At 44.2% G+C, this 21,605-nt stretch overlaps 2 protein-coding genes across 9 annotated transcripts in view; one reads left to right on the top strand and one right to left on the bottom strand.

Annotated features, from left to right (window-relative positions):
• On the bottom strand, positions 1–10,482 carry LOC102157641 (uncharacterized). The gene is made up of 5 exons (XM_085002353.1): positions 10,479–10,482; positions 10,188–10,353; positions 9,915–10,087; positions 9,031–9,841; positions 1–2,275 (listed from the first exon to the last, which is right to left on the bottom strand). Exons 1-5 carry the CDS (start codon positions 10,480–10,482, stop codon positions 2,119–2,121), a joined length of 1,311 nt encoding a protein of 436 aa, XP_084858479.1. The 3' UTR covers positions 1–2,118.
• WTAP (WT1 associated protein) overlaps positions 9,531–21,605 on the top strand; it is a 29,185-nt gene continuing 17,110 nt past the window's right edge. For 4 of the 8 annotated variants that reach the window (XR_014812068.1, XR_014812052.1, XM_005659114.4 and 1 more), the window contains exons 1-3: positions 9,848–10,015; positions 18,275–18,312; positions 21,043–21,098. Coding sequence is in view for 3 of the 8 variants with exons in the window: in XM_005659114.4 (XP_005659171.1) it covers positions 18,283–18,312; positions 21,043–21,098 (86 nt within the window). In the remaining 5 variants the exon portion in view is untranslated. 8 annotated transcript variants of the gene reach the window in all.

Raw genomic sequence — 21,605 nt, 5'->3', positions numbered from 1 at the left:
TGATGACGAATCCCAGTCTCTTTATTGTTCCCCTTGAAAACATCCCTAACTCAAGAGACAGTGGATCTGAGGCTTGTCTCCTACTCCCTCACCCTGGAAGTAAACTTACTTGGCTGCAGACACCTGTTATCAGAGCTTGGCGTTCTGCACTGCGGGCACACAAGCCCTCACTCAGTTATGTTAGAAAAGGGCTAGCTTGTTGTGCCCAAGATGGTTCTGGTGGGCAGCGGGGAACCAACTGGGAGGCTGTTTCGGTCATCCATGAGGAAAGATGAAGACCTGTACTGGGCTGGCAGCCACGGACACAGATGAGTGGGACAAAGGAAAACAGGAGGCGAATAAAGGCAGGAAGGGCAATGAAAATAAGTCTGCTATCGTTCTCACAGGTGTCTGTAGGCATCGATCCTGCACAGTCAATGTTCCAACTGCCGACAGTTCAATGGGCCTCTTTGGCGGGGGGCCAGGCATGTGGTTTCCAGATGGACTGTCTCCTGGGCTAGTGGGTCTGTAATTCGTGGGAAATGGAGAGACGTCTTTTCTAAAAATTAAAAAGAGGTTTCACCGAGTGTTTGTCCCAACAGAATTTACCTGTTGCTCCCATAGGTTAAACAAAGTTAGCAAGCATCAGAGCCAACAGAACAGTATTTTGAAAAGTTCTGAAAATAAGGTTCTCCAAGCCCCTTGTATTTTTAATGTACCTGGGTCTGGGTGTACAGCCTTATAATGTACCTAGATTTGTGTACCTATAAAGTTCGATTTTCTAGAAGTGAATAATGGAATTTAAAGATCTGCTTTATCACACCACTATACAATGAGGGCTGGAGTCATCCCATAATGTCCAAACAATAAAGCAAAATGCCACAGGAAGAACAGTTCTTTTGATGTGTGGCTTCAGTAAAGGAAACACAATTCACATCTGAACAATTTGAATATTCAACTCTGCACCTATTTTATAATATCCATATTTTGTCCTGAGAAAAACCTAGCTTTGTGGGTAACTTTCCGTTTTCTTTAACTTGTTTATCAGGTAAGTGCCCTCTTTTCCTGTAACTATTAGTCAACGTGCTTGGCCATGGCTCACAGGGATCCTGCTGGACAGTGGTTTCAAACACGAGGACTTTCCATTTTTACTTCACAAAAAGCCCAGCGACCAGCAATCCCTGGATTGGAAGCAGAACAGTGTTGTGCAGGATCCAGGGACTTTCCACCCTGCACTCTGCCTTCTCAGCAGGCTGCTTTCTGTTTTGCCACTTGATGCATCATGATCATAAGATGGTCACTGCACAGGCAAAGCAGCCCCGCCTCTCCCTTTTCTTCGGCTAAGACACAAGAAAAACAGGGGAGGAGGAAGCACTTTCTCCTCACTTCCATCACAGAGGAAAATCTTTCTCAGAGGCCCCAGGAGACCACCTCGGGTCCTGGCCAGAACGGGTCAACTGGCCACTTCTGTCTGCAAGAAGACTGGGCATGACGATGCCCCCCCCCGCCATGAATCAGGGGTTCTCATGGGGCATCCTGCCCATCTAGGAGTACTGGAAATACAGAGGGAGCCCTTGTGGTTGTCACTCGAAAAGAGAGGTGCTCCAGGCATTTAGTGGGTTAATCTAGGGATGCTCAATGTTCCAAAATACACAGAACACTTTTACACACCAAAAAGATTTGTCTTACTCAAAACACCAACAGCACTCGTATTTAGAAACATTGGGGAGTTCCCGCTGTGCTGCCGCAGGATAGGGAGGGGCAGCACCTCTGCAGCCCTGGGACACAGGCTTGATCCCTGGCCTGGCACCGTGGGTTCAAGTGCCCGGTGCTGCCACAGCTGCGCTGCAGGTCACAAACAAGGCTTGGATTGGATCCCTACCCGAGGACTCCACATGCCATGGGGAGGCCAAAAAAGAAAAAAAAAACAAAAAACAAAAAACAATCAGTGACTCTGGTCTCTGCGAAGACTGGGGTTCAATCCCTGGGCCGGCTCAGTGGGTTAAAGGATCCAGAGTTGTTGCAGGCAAAGGTTGTACGTAGTTCCAGGAACTTCCACAGGGCATGGGCTCGGCCAAAAAACAAAACCGAAGAACACTGCCTTGTACCAGCCATGATTCATCCCAGGAGCTGAAGACATTATGGCTCAAACACAATCAGGGGACCAGCAGCAAGAAGAGGAACACGGCTCCCAGCAGGGCAGCGCTGCCACAGACCCTGGTGGAAGCTGGAAGGAGGGCGGCACTGCCTAGTCACGCCGGCACAGCCAATCCTTTTCAGAAAGCTGTTATTTACCCTGAATGGAGATCAAGACAGGGAAATTATCTCCAATTATCGCTTTTATTTCTCCTAATGAAGGGATTTCCTAGTCACCGACAAGCCAAGAGCCAGTGAGTCTGAGCTCCCCACACCTCTATTATCTATCTCTGCTCCCTGCTCCCACCAAGGATTCAGAATACTTAGAACTCAACTGCACAGCCACCGTTTGGGCTGAAGACCCTGTATGTAACACAACAGTGCCAGGTACCTAGTATATATTTCTTGTGTATATGACAAATAATATTAAATCAAAGCAATACAAGAAAGCAAAGCCTGCAAGTGTTCAGCACTCTGTCCAAGGAGATGCAATGAAAGAACATTTCAGAACCAGTGCTAGGGCTCCCGCTGTGGCTCAGTGGGTTACCAACCCAACTAGTATCCAAGAGGATGTGGGCTCAATCCCTGCCCTCCATCAGTGGGCTGAGGGTCTGGCGTTGCCATGAACTGTGGTGTAGGTCGCAGATTCAGCTCAGATCCCAAGTTGCTGTGGCTATGGTACAGGCTGGCAGTGGCAGCTCCAATTTGACCCCTAGCATGGGAACGTCCATATGCCACGGGTGCAGCCCTAAAATTAAAAAAAAAAAAAAAGTACTAGTAAAAATTATGATAGAAATCTAATTATATATGTTTCTTACATTTTTAGAGTACCAGTGGAGTTTCTTGGTGTCTGCAAAAATGATGAAGACTAAACATTATTAGCTTTAATTGTGGTTAGGAAATTTAAGTGTTAATTAAATCTGAAAGATTAGACATATTGTGTGGGCATACTGCACTGCTGCTCACAGAAAAAGTTTGTAAGCCAGTATAGAAGCCAGTAGCTTAGAAAGAGAAAATTAGTCCAGAGAGCCTGGTTTAGCTTCTGTACATGTAAAACCAGGAATCTCCATATTTGACACACCATAAGCTAAATAAATTAATGTCCCTGGGAGTTCCCTGGTGGCTCAGTGGGCTAAGGACCCGGCATTGTCACTGCAGCAGCCTAGGTCGCTGCTGTAGCTCAGGTTCAGTCTCTGCTCCAGGAACTTCCACATGCTGAGGGTGCAGCCAAAAAAACACAAAGTCGCTGATGCTAACCGCCAATGAGGAATGGAGGGAGGTTGTCCCACTATTTCAGATTCTAAATGGGACTGTTTGGTTCCGGTGGTGACCACTAGATGGCTCCACTACACAAGTGTGTTCTCCTCACAGCTAGGTACCTTATGGAGCCGAATTTCTGTGCCACAGGAATGCTCCCTTTTCACAGCAGTGTGTCATCTAAAGGTTTTAAAGGCCATTAATAACCCTTGCCTGGATCAATTATTTGTTTAGGACTTGCACGACAGTTATTTTCTAATTACATCATTTGGTCTATAGGATTTTTTTTTTTTCTTTTTGCCATTTCTTGGGCTGCTCCCATGGCATATGGAGGTTCTCAGGCTAGGAGTCAAATCGGAGCTGTAGCCGCCGGCCTACACCACAGACACAACAACGCGGGATCCGAGCTGCGTCTGCAACCTACACCACAGCTGATGGCAATCCTTAATCCGGATCCTTAACCCACTGAGCAAGACCAGGGATCGAACCCGCAGCCTCATGGTTCCTAGTCAGATTCGTTAACCACTGAGCCACGACGGGAACTCCAGTCTATAGTTTTTTTCTAACACCCTACTAGAAAGAAGAGTTTTTCCTCATCTACCCAGAGGGAACCACAATTTTTCTTTTTTTTTTTTTTTAAGGCAGGGCAAACACTTATGTTTTGCTCTTAATAGCTAATTTCCAGAGAAGGAGTAGGCTGATATAATCATCATTTCCAATGACAGCACCAGCTTGGTCTGGCCCTCGTCAAGTGTAATCCAGGTGTAATCAGAGTCAGATTGCTACCTATTTAGTATTTACAAGCAATTGTAGTCATTTTCTTTTTGATGCTAAAATTGCCCTAAATTTGGCCTGTGGGAGATTCTTCAAGCTGGTTCTTATGTCTTTTTATTTTTTTAATCAATCTTTCTTTTTTTTCCTGCACGTGTGGCATATGGAAGTTCTGCAAAGCCAGGGGTTGAATTGGAGCTGCAGCTGCTGGCCTACACCACAGCTCGCAGCAACACTGGATCCCTACCCCACTGAGTGAGGCCAGGGATTAAATCCATATCCTCACAGGGTTCGTAACCTGCCAAGCCACAACAGGACTCCACCAATGTCTTTTTAAAACTTACTTCTTAGACAAAAAGACAAAATAAAATAAAATAAATTTACTTCTTAGAGTTCCTGTGTGGCTCAGTGGACTGAGGAATCCAGCCTTGTCACTACAGTGGTCCTGCTGTAGTTCAATCCCTGGCCCAGAAACTTCCACATGCCCTGGTCATGGCCAAAAAAAGGGGAGGAAAAAAAAAAAAAAAAAAACACCCCTCTGCTTCTGAAGACTGAATATACAAATAGACAGGCCAGATCACATATAAAAATAGAATGCTGGAGTTCCCGTTGTGGTGCAGTGGAAACGAATCCAACTAGGAACCATGAAGTTGCAGGTTCGATCCCTGGCCTTGCTCAGTGGGTTGGGGATCGGGCGTTGCTGTGAGCTGTGGTGTAGGTCCCAGACACCACTCTGATCTGACATTGCGGTGGCTGTGGTGTAGGCCGGCAGCTGTAGCTCCAATTAGACCCCTAGCCTGGGACCCTGTATATGCCACACATTTGGCCCTAAAAAGAACAAAAGACAAAAAAAAAAAAAAAGAATTCTGACCCGCAACCTGCCCAGGAAACCAATTCTTTTATCTCTGATAACTAAGCCCTGAAACAGCCTGCTATAAGTCAAACTCACAGGAATTCAGATAGTTGTCACAAGGAACAATGCAGGAAGAGAAAAAATAACCTACAACAATGAGCTCAAAATGGCCCAGACTTGATTAAAAACTGACAGCTTCTCTAATTTTTGTCCCCACTTGAAACTGAGAACCTACCAGAGAAAACCAACCCCTAACCAATCACACTGGATGCCCTGCTTCTAGGGGCTTTTTTTTTTTGCTTTTTAGGGCTGCACCCATGACATATGGAAGGTCCCAAGCTAGGGGTTAAATCGGAACTGTAGCTGCCGGCCTACACCAGAGCCACAGCAACGCCAGATCCAAGCCTCATCTGTGACCTACACCACAGCTCATGGCAACGCCGGATCCTTAACCCACTGAAACGAGGCCAGGCACTGAACCCCCAACCTCATGGTTCCTAGTCGGATTCATTTCTGCTGTGCCACAAAGGGAACTCTGCCCTGCTTCTAGCCAGCTGCCTCCAGCTTCTCTGTGCCAACAGCCTCCAACAGGGCGGGCACACGTGAAGCCTTTCATCTCACTACGAAGCCTTCCCACTCCTGTCTGCCTTTCGAGTCACCCAAATGCAAGCGATGGTGAGGACGCCTGTGCTATAGCAGATGTTCGCAGGAAATCAACTTTATCACATGTTATTGAGGTATAATTTACATACACATGAGGATAAAATTAATGACATATACAATAAAGGTATCACATACATGAGGAATAATTCACATTAAGCTCACTCATTTTAGTGGTACTCCTGGATTTTTTTTTTTCTGGCCTTGCTATGCACGTGGAAGTTCCTGGGCCAGGGATGGAACCTTCGCCACAGCAGCAACCCAGGCCACTGCAGTGACAATACGGATCCTTAATCCACTGCACCACAAAATAACTCATTTTTCTTTTTGGGATGAATATTGACAAATGTATCTACTGGGTAACCATCACTCTAATCATAACGTGGGATATTTTCTTTTTTTTTTTTTTTTGCTTTTGAGGGCTGTGGCATATGGAGGTTCCCAGGCAAGGGGTCAAATCGGAGCTACCGGCCTACACCACAGCCACAACAATGCCAGATCTGCAACCTACACCATAGCTCAAGGCACCGCCGAATCCTTAACCCACTGAGCGAAGCCAGGGATCGAACCTCCGTCCTTGTGGATACTAGTCAGATTCATTTCTGCTGAGGCACAACGGGAACTCCCATAATGTGGAATATTTTCATCAACCTCCCCCCCAAAGTTCCCCAGGTTCCTTTCCAACTGATTCCTGCTCTTCTGCACTCAGAGCCAAGCACGGATTTGACTTCTCTCCCTGAAGATTAGTCTCACCTGCTCTCCCGAGTCCTGCTGACATATCTGCATCAGCCTAAGCACTTCCTTTGCACCCAGGCACAACAAAACGTCTATTTCACCCTGTGCTTTCCCTGACCCAGAACTGGAACTAGACACTTCTCTGAGGAGCTCTGGATCTATTTTGTGAGAATGGAACTTAGGAGTCATGAGCTGGACGCCAGGTGTACTGCCACTGTTACTGTCAAGGTGACCAGCCATCCCGATTTGTCTGGAACACTTCCGAGTTTTGTGTTTTGTTTTTTTTGTCTTAGGTCTTTTTAGGGCCACACCTGCAGCATATGCAGGTTCCAAGGCTAGGGGTCAAATCGGAGCTGTAGCTGCCGGTCAACACCACAGCCGAGTCTTCAACCTACACCACAGCTTACAGCAATGCCAGATCCTTAACCCACTGAGCAGAGCCAGGGATTGAACCCGCGTCCTCAAGGATACTAGTCAGGTTCGTTAACCACTGAGCCACGATGGGAACTCCCACTTTCAGTTTTAACACAATAGCATCTGTGGAAATCCTCAGTCCCTGGCAAATTGGGACAATTGGTCACCATCCTAGTGCTTCTAGGCCCTTATGGGGCACAGACCTAGGACATTTACTTTTAAAATCGTGTGCGCAAATTGATATATCCAATTCAAAGGTATGACGGATTTTTTTCCTGAACTTCCTTGATTTTCTATTTATACCTCATTTCTCTTACACTGAAAGTCTTGTACTTTAAAACACTAAGGAGTTCCCATTGTGGCTCAGCAGGTTAAGAACCCAACTAGTATCCATGAGGATTCGGGTTCAATCTCTGGCCTCGCTCAGTGGGTTAAGGATCTGGCATGGCCAGAGGCTGTGGTGCAGGTCACAAGTGTGGCAACAGCAAATCTGATGTGGTGGCATCAGCTGGCAGCTGCAGCTCTGATTCAGGCTCTAGCCCAGGAATGTCCATATGTCACTGGGGGCAACCATAAAAAGAAAATAAAATTAAATTATTTGCATTATCCTACAATACACATAGTTTCAAAGCCACAGCAACAATACTACCATTAATTATAAAACAGAGTGAAGCTAAAGATTCCTTTGCACTTCTTTCTCATCCTTAGACTATATCCCACCAGATAATTCTCTTAGAGTACCCTGTCCAAAAGTCCTGGGGAAATAATCCTTTTCTCTGTGTAACAACACAGTTACGCTACCAATGTGACTCAGAGTTAAGCTTAATTTGCTATCAACTTTTGCTTCCTTTTAAATTTACTTTCTCTGCTATATAAAACTTTAAAAGTTCAAATTCAGAAAAAGTGTTGCTTTTCTTTCTCCTCCACCACCCTCTATATGTAACCCCCTTTTGTCCCGTCCCCACAGCATGCAAAATTCAGGGGCCAGAGATCAAACCCATGCCACAGCAGCAACCTGAGCCACCGCAGTGACGACACCGGACATTTAACCTGCGGAGCCACATGGGAACTTCCGCAGATAACCACTTATTTTTCTTTCTTTCTTTCTTTTCCACTTTTGGCCACCCCACAGCATATGGAGTTCCTGAGCTGCTGCAACTTCGGCAACACTGGAACTTTAACCCACTGTGAGGGACCAGGGACCAAACCTGCCACACGATGCTCCCATGATGCCCCCCCCAACCTCTGCCAGTTTCACCACAGCAGGAATTCCTAGATGAATGACCATTTTTACTGTTTCTAAGATATGCTTCCAATTTTCCATATAGGTTGGGATGCATTTCATAGCAACACATAAATATTATCCTCATACTTTATGGTTGTACTGTATCCCATACCCCATGGTAGGGATGGATCATGTATAGCCAGTTCCCTACTAACGGACATATGGGTTATTTCTTTTTCTCTTTTTTTTGGTCTTTCTAGGTCTGCACCCGCAGCATGCGGAGGTTCCCAGGGTAGGGGTCAAATCAGAGCTGTAGCTGCCGGCCTACACCACAGCCACAGCAACGCCAGATCCATAACCCACTGAGGGAGGCCAGGGATCGAACCCATGGATGTTAGTTGGGTTTGTTAACCGCTGAGCCACAACAGGAACTCCGATTTCTAAACTTCTGTGAGGACACTGCAACAAGAAACCTTGCCTACATGTTGTTTCTGTATGTGAGGATGTATTTTCAGAATCAGGTGAGGGTTAGAGGTGGAATTTGCAAGACATGTGAATAAGTGCATATATAATCTTGGTACTCCATAGGGCTTGAATCACTTTCCAATTCCTACCAGAAGGTTAATGAGCACGGTTTATTCGTAGAATTCCAATGTGCATTTCCATTACGCGCGAGGACAAACAACCGTTCATATTTAAGGATCATTGCTGTTCTTTGGTGTGAAATGTCTATTCATGCCTTGCACATTTTTCTCTTCGGATTTTGGTCTTTGAACACACTTTAATACTATCCTTATAAATTATCTCATTCCAGCACACGTCCTTTGAGGATAAATGGTTTGGGTAAGGCTAGATAATACCAGCCAAATTAAAAGAATTACCTGACCCCTGTAGTAAGGGTAAGAGACTTCACGTCGACCAGGTAACACCATCCCGTTTATGCGTGGGTCCGGATGACACAGTCTTGTGTAAGGGAATATATTCAAATTTTAAAACTTACATTACTAGGTTCAAAAACCTTCCAAGGTTCTCCGGTCCCTTGTTTCTGGATGACCAAGGTGCCCCTAGGGCTGCTGACATACGCACAACCTCTCCGCTAGACAACAATAGCTCCCCGGTTGCGCCTCGAGATGTCAAGGCGGGGACAAACCAAGCGTCCAAGAGGCCGTCCTTCCCGAAGAAAGAGGGAGCCCCGGTTTCTAAATTCTCAAAACCTAGTGAGGCCTCGCGGAGTCCACACTGCCCAGCCGCCCAGCCCACGGCCCGCTGCCGAGGTCGCACCTGGCCGCCAGCACGCGGAGGCACCACGGCTGGGAGCTGCACCAAGACGCGGCCAATCACGCGCCGCCTTCGCCCAGATTCCTCCGCCAGAGGCCGCGCTGCAGCCGCAGGTGGCCCAGCGAGCGCGTCCAACCAGCGCCACCGAGCGCGACCCCCGCCGGCCTTCCCGTGATGCCCCGCGGCTGACCTGCGACCTCGCGGCTCACCCCTCCCCGCGGCCCGCTTCCCTCCCCGCCCCCGCCGAGCTGGAAGCGCTGGGGCGGCCGCGGGCCGTGCCACTAGGCGCAGCTCCTCCCCGAGCGCCTCGAGGCCCCCAGCGGGCGCCTTCCATTCGTCTTTCCTCTCCGCGGCGGGGCCTGGCGGGCGGGTCGCTGCGTCCGCGTCCGGGAGGTGACTCGTCGGTGAGCGGGCCGAGCGCGAACATGGCGGGATGGAGAAGGGCGGGCGCCGGCGGCGGCGGCGGCGCGGGGCGGGGCGGCGCGGCGGGAGGAGCGGGGAAGGGGGTGGGGCGACGGGGCCTCGCTTCCTCCCTCAGCGCCATTTTGTGGCAGCGAGACCCGCAAATAAAGGGGAGCGCCAGGGCTGCGGCGGGAGGAGGCGCGCGGGGGCCGGCGGCAGCGCGGTCGGGCGGCCCGGGCAGCGAGCGGCGGCGCGCGGTCGGCCTATGTGACTGGGCGGCGCCCGCGCGGCCTCCGTCCGGAGAGGTAGGTGCGGGCCGGGCCCCGGCCAGAGCGGCGGCGAGGACCTCAGGGTCCCCGGGGCTGAGGCGCGGCCGCCTGGCCCGGCAAAGGGGCGGACAGGGCACGGAGGGCGACTCGGGGTCCCCGGGCCCGCCAGCCTCCCGTTAGCCGCGCCGCCTTCCTGCTGCGGGCACACTTCCGCCGCCCCGAGGCCATTTTACCTTCGCTCTCCGTCTCCGGGCCCGAGGGCGAGGTGGGCGCTCCCGCGGGCCGGCGGCACCGGGAGGCCGCCCCCTCGGCGCGCGTCCCGTCCCCGCCTCGGTGCCGCCGGCGCCCACCTCCTTTCGAGCGGATCCCGCGGTCTGGCGGCACCCACGAGCTCAGCAGGGGAGGGAAAGCAGCGTTCGTTGACCGAATTTCACGTCGCGCAGTGGGGTATTACCGCCGCTGCGTTTTCTTGTGGACTTCCATTTTCAAATGATTGCACGCATCGTGGTTTTTAAAATACATGCTCTTTTGAGCCCGAGATCTTCATAGCATTTTAAACTCTCGTCTTGGATTCCTATAAAGCTGTTTTTAATTTCTTAGAACCCTGTTTCTCTAGTCAGTGGGGAACACCTCAGTGGGAAAGTCCAGGTTCTTGTTTTGATGAAGTCACTTGGCTGTTTGATCCCAAAGGACTATGTGAAAATCCTAAGGAACCCTGATTGTGAAGTAGGAAACTGTTCTTTTGCCCGAGATAGAAAAATACTTCCATGGGTATGTTACAGTCCTGAGTTGCTCCTCTCGTTTTCCATCTCAGAATTTAATTAATTCCATTGCTGAAGAAGAAAAGTGGAAGTCACAGGTTTTTCACCCCAAGTTCTAAGCGGGTTTTTTGCACTTTTAAAAAAACTTGAATTGTTGTTGATTTACAATGTTACATGAGTGTCAGGCGTACAGGGGAAGTGATTATCCACTGAGTTTTTTATTTTAAAATTTTGACTGTTAAGGTTTCTGTGACATAAACATAGAGGTATTTAAAGCTCTGTTAAAAAATTGCAAGATGCCTGCATTTTATTTATTTACACCTGTCATTCAGTAGCGTCCGATTAGGCAAGTTGGGAAAAGAAATCACGAGCATTAGAAATTGGGAAAGATCTTGCTGTATACACAGGGAGCTGTATCTAATCACTTGTAGTGGAACCCAATGCAGGGCAATGTGAGAAAAAGTGTGTGTGTATGTATATATATATATAAATAACTGGGTCCCTTTGCTGAACAATACAAGTTGACAGAACATTGTAAATTAACTATAATAAAAATTTTAGACTAAAAGACAAAAAATTTGACAAAAACAAAAAAAATTTAAAGAAATTGGGACTTGTGATAAAGATGGGGTTCGATTTTAAGGGTTTGGGTGGCTGTATTCCTTGAGTTCTTTCAAATCTTGCATTATTTTAAGCAGATGGCTGTAGTTAAGTGATCAGTATTTTCACTTCTCAGTGGTGGAACTCAGGCAATTTCGAAGTCCAGAAGGACAAAAGTAATAATAAGTGTGTCCCAGGCACTGCTGTTTTTTACTTAGCTCATCTATGAAACTTAATAATATCTAGATTTCTGGTTGAATTTTGTGTATTTGCCAGAAATGAGTTAGTATAGTGTAGAAAACCCATGGCAGCGTTATGACGTGGAGATGACAGTTGCAGTAATACAAGTTATTAGAAGTTATTAGCTCTGAAAGCTAATAATTATGAAGTTATTAGTTTTCAGGGTCCCTTACAGTTTTGTGTGTATATATGTAGACTGGAATACCCTAGACAACATTTTTTTAGATGTCTTGTTGATCATTTTCATATAATTGTACATTATCTCACTTCTGAAAAAAATGTTCTTTGCTCCTAAAAATTTGTGGGATCCTTTGGCAAAACAAGACCTAGATAGTGTTCATTTGGTTTATTCTTGTTTTTTATTATCACTCACTCTTCTGCCTCTAAATATTTTCTGCTACCAAGCTTGTCAGAGCAAAACTTCGATTCTTATAACAGTGTATCTCATTGGATATAAAGGTGGTGCATCAGATTAGAACCAGTGCTATAAGTAAATGTTCTCAAGTCTTGAAATATAGTTGGTGGAATTTAATCTTTCCTAAAAGCACATTAAAGTTCTCTTTTATGTTAATGTTAGTATTTAAATTTGAATTTTTTTTGTTTGTATGGCATCTTTATGGCACTTGAAGCATTGAGATGTGCGGCACTTTGCAAAGCAGGGAAAATTGGTATCCTCTTCTTGCTGATTGGGAGACTGCAGTCCAAGTAGTGGCTTGCTGCTACATAGTCAAGACAAGCTGGTCTTCCAGTTCCTCACTAGTAGACTTTACAGTGTCAGATTAGTTCCTTAAGTTGGATTATGATTAGTTTCAGCAAGGTACATGCTTTCTTACTGAAGTTGTGTGGGCTAGTGCGTGATGCTCTGTTAAGGGAGAACTTACGACACCAAGAGCCAGGGAAGTACTGGAATCTGGGATGCTAGACACCTAGCCAGCCAAAACTGAGTTCTCCAGCCAAAGCTGTCTGTCAGTGTAAAGCATCAAGAGTAGATTCTGACATTCTAAACACGAGAACTATATTATTTCTGAGTTCTTGACGTGGATAACAAACTTTTACATACAACATAAAATAGTATTTTAACCAGTCTTCTTAAGCTTGCTAAAAGGTAGCCAGATTTGCCGGTTTTTATTTTTTTTCTCTTGCTTTTTTCCGTTCTCTACTTTAGCTAGCTAAGCTTAATCATTGTTGAGGATGGAGGGGTGGGAGAATGGTCCATCTTCATCATTACCAGCTTTTAAGAGGCACTGAGTTTGGGGTCCTAACTCCCTATTTTAGATTAATAGTTGTTTTAATCTGACTCATAACTCTTCATCATCTGGAAAATGGGGACTAACTTTGAAAAGTTATGGTTATTAAATAAGTGACTCATAGCAGTAGGTATATATTCATTTTTTTCCCTTCAAGATTTAAGGTTCAACTCCAAATGATAATTCAGTTACTCTGTTTTTCTGATATGAGACTAGACTGTTCTAAGAACCTGCAATATACATGCTCTTTATGAATCTAGAATTGACTTTAAGTGGTTATTGTGCTTGTCAATTGTGCTTTTTTAAAATGGCCTTGAAAAGTAATAAATTGCATAGCACATGTGCAGTGTCAAAGGCAGAATTGAGGATCAGGTTCTGTTTTGAATAAATAGTTTGAATGTTGGTGTTTTCAAATTTTAAGGCTGTTCTAATTTGCCTTTTGCCGCACTGTCCATTTCACTACTGTGGCACGTCATGGAATCTCAAGCAAAGATTGACTTTTCATCAGCTAAAGATGAGGGAATTTTTTCTAAATGCTTATGCTTTGATTTCCTAAGTTACATATTCCATAAGGTGGAATGACATGTGATTGAGAGCCAACATATGAAATGCAAATATATATACGAAACTCGTATTTACCCCGACTTAACATTACACATTTAGATGTTTGTTTTTATGAAGAAAATCTAGATATCCTCTAAGCAATGTGTAATTGAAGTCTACCCAGCATCAAACTTTTCAAAAGAGAGTAAGCTATGGCTAAAAATGTAAATAACCTGCTGTTAAGAATTCTGAAAATTGGGGGGGGGGGTGTCACCAAGAATTCTGCAGTGGGGCTTAGAAACAAAAACAGGAACATGTTAAGATTCTTATCCTCAATTTGTGAATTCTCTCTTCAGATTCTTTATGAAGTATGATTGAGCATCCTTATTTTTTATGGTGGTTTTTTTCTTTATTCCCTAATGGGAAGAGGGAAACTAATAATAAAATGCTTACTTTGTGTCAGTCACTATGCCAAAAGGCTAATATTTATTTTCAAAAATAGCACAATAATTTGGAGCTATGCTGGTGGTAATCCTTTTTAAAATGGGGAAACTGAGGCTCAGAGGTTCTCCTGCTTTTTTTTTGTTTTCACAGTTTGCCACTTTCTAGAAAAGCAGGGTTATTTGAACTTCTTTATGTGTTTCCCAGTCCTTCAAATACCCTTTAAAAACAGTTTAGCTGATTTACTGCTAATTAAAGTTGCAATTAGGTTTATTTTAATACTCTTTTAAGAATCTGTATAAGTATATATTAAGAAAAGAATGAACAAATAAACCTGGGGGGAGGTGTCAGGTTGTAGAAACATGTACTAGTTTTTAAAATGAGTTTATATTAAATATTATCTATGATACTCAAGAGGTTTTGTGGGTTTTGTTGTTTGTTTTTTGTGGATACTAGTCTCATTTCCCCTGTGCCACATGGGGTACTCCTCACTTTTACGATTTGAATAGTAACCGAAACAAATTCATTTGTCATACTTTTCATTTACGGTGTTTGTTTTTTGGAGTTTTGTTTTTTTTTTTTTTTTTTTTTTTGGTCTTTTTGCTATTTCTTTGGGCTGCTCCTGCGGCTTATGGAGGTTCCCAGGCTAGGGGTCGAATCGGAGCTGTAGCCACTGACCTACGCCAGAGCCACAGCAACACAGAATCCGAGCTGCTTGTCTGCACAGCTCACGGCAACGCCGGATCGTTAACCCACTGAGCAAGGGCAGGCACCGAACCCGAGACCTCATGGTTCCTAGTCGGATTAACCACTGCGCCACGACGGGAACTCCTATGGTGTATTTTAATGCCTACTATATGTACTGTGGCAGCAGCAGTGACTGATTCTTTCATGGAGCTTATAACTGGGAAGAACAGCTAGGTATATAAAATGTCAGGTTGGAGTTCCTGTTGTGGCGCAACGGTAACGAACCCAGCTAGTATCCATGAGGATGCAGATTCAACCCCTGGCCTGGCTCAGTGGGTTAAGGATCTGATGTTGCCATAGCCTGTGGTGTAGGCCAGCAACTGCAGCTCCAAGTCAACCCCTAGCCTGGGAACTTCCATATCCTGTGGGTGTGGCCCTAAAAAGCAAAATAAAATAAAATGTCAGGTCATGGGAAGAGTTGAGAAAAAAATAAAAGGGATAGCAAGGAATTGGTGTGCACAATTTTTGAGTCAATAGCAAAATTATTTCTTGTAGTTTGTTTTTAATTAAATACATTATCTTTCTCCTATATTTAGCTCTAGGCAAATGGGAAGTTCAAGGAAACATCACACTTGATTGTGGATTCCAAAAGGTTGCAGCCTAGTGGAGTGAACTCACATTAAAACCATGGTAATATTGGAGTTCCTGCTATGGCACAGCTGGTTAAAGATCTGACATTGTCTCTGTAGCTGCTCAGGTTGCTGCTGTGGTGCAGGTTCCATCACTGGCCCAGGAACTTCCATATGCCATGCGCACGGCCAAAAAAAATACCAAAAAAAAAAAAAAAAACAAGCTAAAATGGAAGTAGGCCTCTGGAGATAAATATGGTGAGAGTTTGCTTCCTAAATGATTGGATTTACTATTGGAACTGCTTGGGATAGTCACTAAGCAGCTGTCTCTAACTTGCAGCAGAGAGTATAAGCTGGGTAATTGGGGGCCTAAAGTAGACAAAGACCAATTTAAAGAATACAGATTTTTACGGGTTCTTTGGTAGTCTAGTGGTTAGGCTTTCACTTCTGCGGCCCAGGTTCAGTCCCTAGTCTGGAAACTGAGATTCCCACATCAAGATGTGCACACCGCAGCCAAAAAAAGAACGATTTTTGTTTTTTTGTCTTTTTGCCATTTAGCCGTTTCTAGGGCCGCTCCCGAGGCATATGGAGGTTCCCAGGCTAGGGGTCTAATCGGAGCTGTAGCCGCCGGCCTACACCACAGACACAGCAGTGCCAGATCCAAGCCACATCTGTGACCTATACCACAGCTCATGGGAACACTGGATCCTTAACCCACTGAGCAAGACCAGGGATCACACCCACAACCTCATGGTTCCCAGTCGGATTCGTTAACCACTGAGCCACAACGGGAACTCCAAAATATTTTTAAAGTATAGTTGATTTACAGTGTTGTATCACTTTCTGCTGTACAGGAAAGTGACCCAGTCATATGTATATGTATGCACACACTTCTCATATTATATTCTATCATGATCTGTTACAAGTGGTTGGATATAGGTCCCAGTGCTATACAGCAGGACTTCATTGCTTATCCATTCTAAATGTGATAGTTTGCATCTGTTGACCCCAAACTCCCAGTCCATTCCACTCCCCCTCTCCCTTTTGGCAACCACAAGTCTGCTCTCCATGTACGTCAGCCAGTTCTGAAGAACACAGATTTTTAAATTGTAGAAATAGGAGTTCCCGTTGTGGCGCAGCAGAAGCAAATCTGACTAGTAACCATGAGGTTTCGGGTTTGATCCCTGGCCTCACTCAGTGGGTTAAGGATCTGGTGTTTCTGTGAGCTGTGGTGTAGGTCCCAGACACGGCTCGGATCCTACATTGCTGTGGCTCTGGTGTAGGCTGACAGCTGTAGCTCCAATTTAACCCCTAGCCTAGAGAACCTTCATATGCTATGGGTGCGGCCCTAAAAAGAAAAAAATTGTAGAAATAGGGTCATGTCTTCATAGATACTGATTGGTCAGAGAGACTTGATTAACTCTGTCAGTTCAGAAACAAGGGTTGTATGCTCGGGTTTTTGTTTGTTACATCCAGTGTTAAGATTATCAAAGAAGGAAGAATTAAGCCAGAAATTTCTGATTTTTTTTCCCTAAAATGTGCTGATGTCTTCCATTTGGTATACCTAATCTGAATCAGGGTTTAATGACAACATGATGAGAATATTTGACTTAGAGGGTTGAGATTGTAACTATAGTCACCATGCTGTCACTTACATCTCCGTGACTGACTGACTTTTCTTTTGTTGAATTTTTAATAGTTTGGAGTTTGTAACAAGTATAAGTAAATAAAATGAAATAGAAAGTTGAAGGTATTTGGGGATATTCCTGACTCTGCTCTTAGTAATGATACCCAGGAGTAACATAGTTTATTATCTCTGTTACATTTGAGAATTAGGAAGTAGCAGAAGTGTTCTCAGTAAACATAATAAAATTGATGGGAGTGTTTTATTTTTCTCAAAAGGATTAGGTGAATTTTATACAATGTAATTCTGCAAAAGGAAAGGCTTAGCAACTGCAGCTGCTGGCCTACACCACAGCATCTGCAACCTACGCCACAGCTTGTGACAATGCCGGATCCTTAACCCTCAGAGAAAGGCCAGGGATCGAACCCACATCCTCTTGGATACTAGTCAGATTCCTAACCCACTGAGCCACAGTGGGAACTCCTGGTATTATCCTTCTGTATCCTTTTACCAAGATGCCTGGGATAGTGCCTGAGGTCAGTATCTGACTTCAACACTAAACCTATCACTTCCGCTGCAAGATGTCTTTCATTGAGCAGTTGTAATAATGCATTGATAGGATTTCCCGTTGTGGCTCAGCAGAAACAAATCTGACTAGCATCCAGGAGGATGCAGGTTGGATCCCTGGCCTCACTCAGCAGGTTAAGGATCTGGTGTTGCCGTGAGCTATGGTGTAGGTCACAGACACATCTTGGATCCTACGTGGCTGTGGCCTAGGCCAGCAGCTATAGCACCAATTTGACCCCTAGCCTGGAACCTTCATATGCTGCAGGTGGGGCCCTAAAAAGCAAAAAAAGAAAGAATGCATTGAAAAATTGTATTTCTCTTGATCCTTATGGCAACCTTAAAAAGAATGATCAACTTTTTTATAAGAGGATTTTTTAAAAAAGGAAATAACCTAGTAACAGTAGTAACGTAAGGTCGTAACAAAGGAGAGACTGGGTGCAGAGTATATGGGAATCCTATCTATAATATCTTTGCAACCTGTCTGTAATTCTTTTTTTTTTTTTTTGCCATTTCTTGGGCCGCTCCCGCGGCATATGGAGGTTCCCAGGCTAGGGGTCGAATCGGAGCTGTAGCTGCCAGCCTACACCAGGGCCACAGCAACATGGGATCCGAGCCACATCTGCGACCTACACAACAACTCACGGCAACGCCGGATCGTTAACCCACTGAGCAAGGGCAGGGATCGAACCCGCCACCTCATGGTTCCTAGTCGGATTCGTTAACTACTGCGCCACAACGGGAACTCCCTGTCTAAGTCTGAAGCTAGTCTAGTAGGAGTTCCCTTGTGGCTCAGTGGGTTAAGATTCTGGTGTTATCACTGCTATTTTAATTTTTTAAAAATTACCTAATGATTTGGTCATAACTGGGCTCAGTAATAAATTGTCTGAAGAAGCCAGCAATTTTTTTTGTTTCTGTCTTTCCAGAATTGACTCTTATTTCTCTACTCCTTTTTCTAGGATTCAAGATGACCAACGAGGAACCTCTTCCCAAAAAGGTTTGTTTTATCAGCAGTTTTTAAGCACTTTTTTTTTTTTTTTTTTTTTTTTTTTTTTTTTTTTTTTTTTTGAGTAATGGAGTCGAAGGGACTATCTGCATTATTTGCCTATTTGCTTATTGCTTCCTCCCTCGCCTTGTATCAGCAGTAGCATTGTAGGTGTATAATGTGTTAGACACTGTATCTGATATGCAGTGTAATATTTTCAGCTACCTTATGATACCTGCGTGATCTACTTGAAGCCCTTATGTGAATATTTCCAGCTATATGACTACAGATGAGCTCTCTTGTGTGTGGTGTAGCAGGTTAAGGATCTAGGATTGTCATTGTAGCAGCTCAGGTTGCTGCTGTGGTGCAGGTTCAATCCCTGCTCAAGGAACTCCCACATAATGGGCAAGGCCAAAACCCACTTTAAATAATGTCAGACAGGAGATTTCTTCACGAAGTCCTGTAAGTTACTTTTTTATTTTCTAATTTAAGTCCCTTTGGTTATAATGCAGAAACACTTGTATATTTGTCCAAAAAAAAAAAAAAAGCTGCAGCTAGTTGGATCTTAGATTCTACGTCCTCCTCCTAAGCTTTCTATTTTCTAGTCTAATTTTTCCTGTCTTATATTCCTGTCTTAATTCACTTTAGTCACTGTGACACATACACAAAAGAGGTGACAAAAGAAGGAACAGTTTCTAAGGAACTATTATAATTTGATTGGGAAAGCAAGGGTATGTGCTTACCCTTACCTAGTGAATATTTAAGTGAACAATTTAGATAGTAAATGTTCTAAAAAAAATTCCTGGCTTAAGTTTTGAAGTCAAGTGCTTTAATATTTGAGAATTGCTGGGTGCTGTCTGTTAGAGTCTAGAATTTTAATAGAGTCTGGTATAATGGTTTTTCCTCTTCTATTTTCTGATAGTATTATGTTACTATTTGAAACTTTTTTATAAAGGGAAAATGTTTTAATTTTTATCAGCTTACCAGAATATCATGCCCATTTTAAAAAACTTTATTTTGAACTAATTACTGATATATATGAAGTTGCAAAGAAATGTCTCCTTCAGTGTAGACATCTTGCATAACAATATCAAAACCAGGAGCTTGACTTTGGTACGATCCACAGAGCTTATTCAGGTGTCACCAGTTACACATGCATTCTGTGTGATGTGTGGCCCTGTGCAGTTTTATCACTTGTAACTTAATGTAAACACCACCGTGACCCGAACTCTTGCACAAGCCTCCCTTGTGCCACTGTTTTGTAGCCGCATCCATCTCCTACTCCATTCTTCAATCCCTGGCAACCACTAATTAGTTCTTCATTTCTATAATTATGTTGTTTTGACAAATGTCATATACCTGAAATTGTGCTGTTTTGAGTATGCTTTGAGGTGGTTTTTTTTTTTTTTTTCTTTTTTTTTCTTTTTCTTTTTTCCCCAACACAGCAAAATTCCCTTGAGCTTAAGCCAGGTTGTTACATTCTGTTTATTTTTGTTGCTGAATAATATTTCATGGCGTGGATGTATCATGGTTTACCATTCATGGATTGTAGTTTCCAGTTTTGAGCTCTTACAGATAAAGCTGCTCTGAGCCATTTTGTGAACAAGTCTCTGTGTGAAAATAAGTATTTCTCTGGAATATGTGCTTAAGTATACAATCGTAGGATTGTGTGGCATGTCCATTTTTAGTTTTGTTTTTTCTTTTTTGGCTGCGCCCGTCCACGTGAAAGTTCCCAGGCCAGGGATCAAACCTGTGCATAGCGGTGACCCCGCCAGATCCTTAACCCATTGTGCCACACAAGAACTTCCATTTTTAGTTTTAAAAAGAACCACCAGAAGCTCTACCATTTTTCTTACCAGCAGTGTATGAAAAAGCTTAGTTTCTCTGCATCTTCACTCAACATTGAGGTTACCACTATTTTTTGTTTGGTTGGGTTTGGGGTTTGTTTGTTTTTTGTTTGTTTGTTTGTTTGTTTTTTGCCTCCTTGTGACATGTGGAAATTTTCCGTGCCAGGATTTGAACCACATGCCACAGCTGCAACCCAAGCCACAGCAGTGACAACACTGGATCCTTAACCCATGGCACCACCACCAGGGAATTCCACTGCTGTTTCTTATTTAGAGGAGTGTAATGATAGCTCATTGGGGTTTTTTTGTTTTTTGTTTTGTTTTGTTTTGCTTTTTAGGGCCATACCTGTGTCACATGGAGGTTCCCAGGCTATTGGTCAAATCAGAGCTACAGCTGCCAGTCTCCTCCACAGCCACAGCACTGTGGGATCTGAGCCGCGTCTGCAACCTACACCACAACTCACGGCAATGCCAGATCCTTAACCCACTGAGCGAGGCCAGGGATCAAACCCGCAACCTCATGGTTCCTAGTCAGATTCGTTTCCGTTGTGCCATGACTGGAACTCCCAGCTCATTGAGTTTTAATTTGCATTTCCTTAGTGATGCCTATATTAAAGGTAACAAGTAGTCCACCTTTTAAAAACTTCTTTCCAAAAGATAAGATTTTTTTTTTTTAAATCATAAAACATACTGAACCATTTCAACACAGAGGTTTTTTTGAGAGGGGCTTTGTACGTCTTCAGTAAAAAGGGGATTTGTAGTCACAGAAACCAGCAGTTGAGGGATTAAGAGTTGTAGTCCTGTCTTCATAAAAATATGAATGATGTAAGTGCCAGTGGTATTTAATATTTAAAACTTTTAAAATGAGCATTTACTTCATTTCTTAACTTTTTAGGTTCGACTGAGTGAGACAGACTTCAAAGTTATGGCACGAGACGAATTGATTCTAAGGTAAATTGTTCTTTATCAAAAATATAAAATCTTCCTATAGAACGTTACATTGTGATTCTCTCCTATGATGATTCTCTACTATAATGTTTATACCATGTGTTGATTCTAATGTTAATATGTCCTCAATCATTCAATATACTCTTCAGACCTTTTTCCTATGGCCTGTTTCTTCATTATATAAACATTGAGGAAAGTAACATTTTATCCTTTTTTTGGGGGGGGGCGGCGGCTTTCCTAGGGCTGCTCCTGTGGCATATGGAGGTTCCCAGGCTAGGGGTCCAGTCGGAGCTGTAGCTGCCAGCCTACGCCAGAGCCACAGCAACTCGGGATCCAAGCTGCATCTGCGACCTACACCGCAGCTCACGACAGCAACGGATCCTTAACCTATTGAACAAGGCCAGGGATCGAACCCACAACCTCATGCTTCCTGGTTGGATTCGTTAACCACTGGGCCACAATAGGAACTCCTAAACTAACATTTTAAAGAACTAAAGCACTACTTTGGAT

Source organism: Sus scrofa, chromosome 1, assembly GCF_054392235.1.
Source record: "Sus scrofa isolate SSC_HxYL_T2T_F1_AM1 chromosome 1, Sscrofa_HxYL_maternal_Yorkshire_Landrace_v2.0, whole genome shotgun sequence".
NCBI lineage: Eukaryota > Metazoa > Chordata > Mammalia > Artiodactyla > Suidae > Sus > Sus scrofa.
This window is presented reverse-complemented; position numbering and strand designations above follow the sequence as displayed.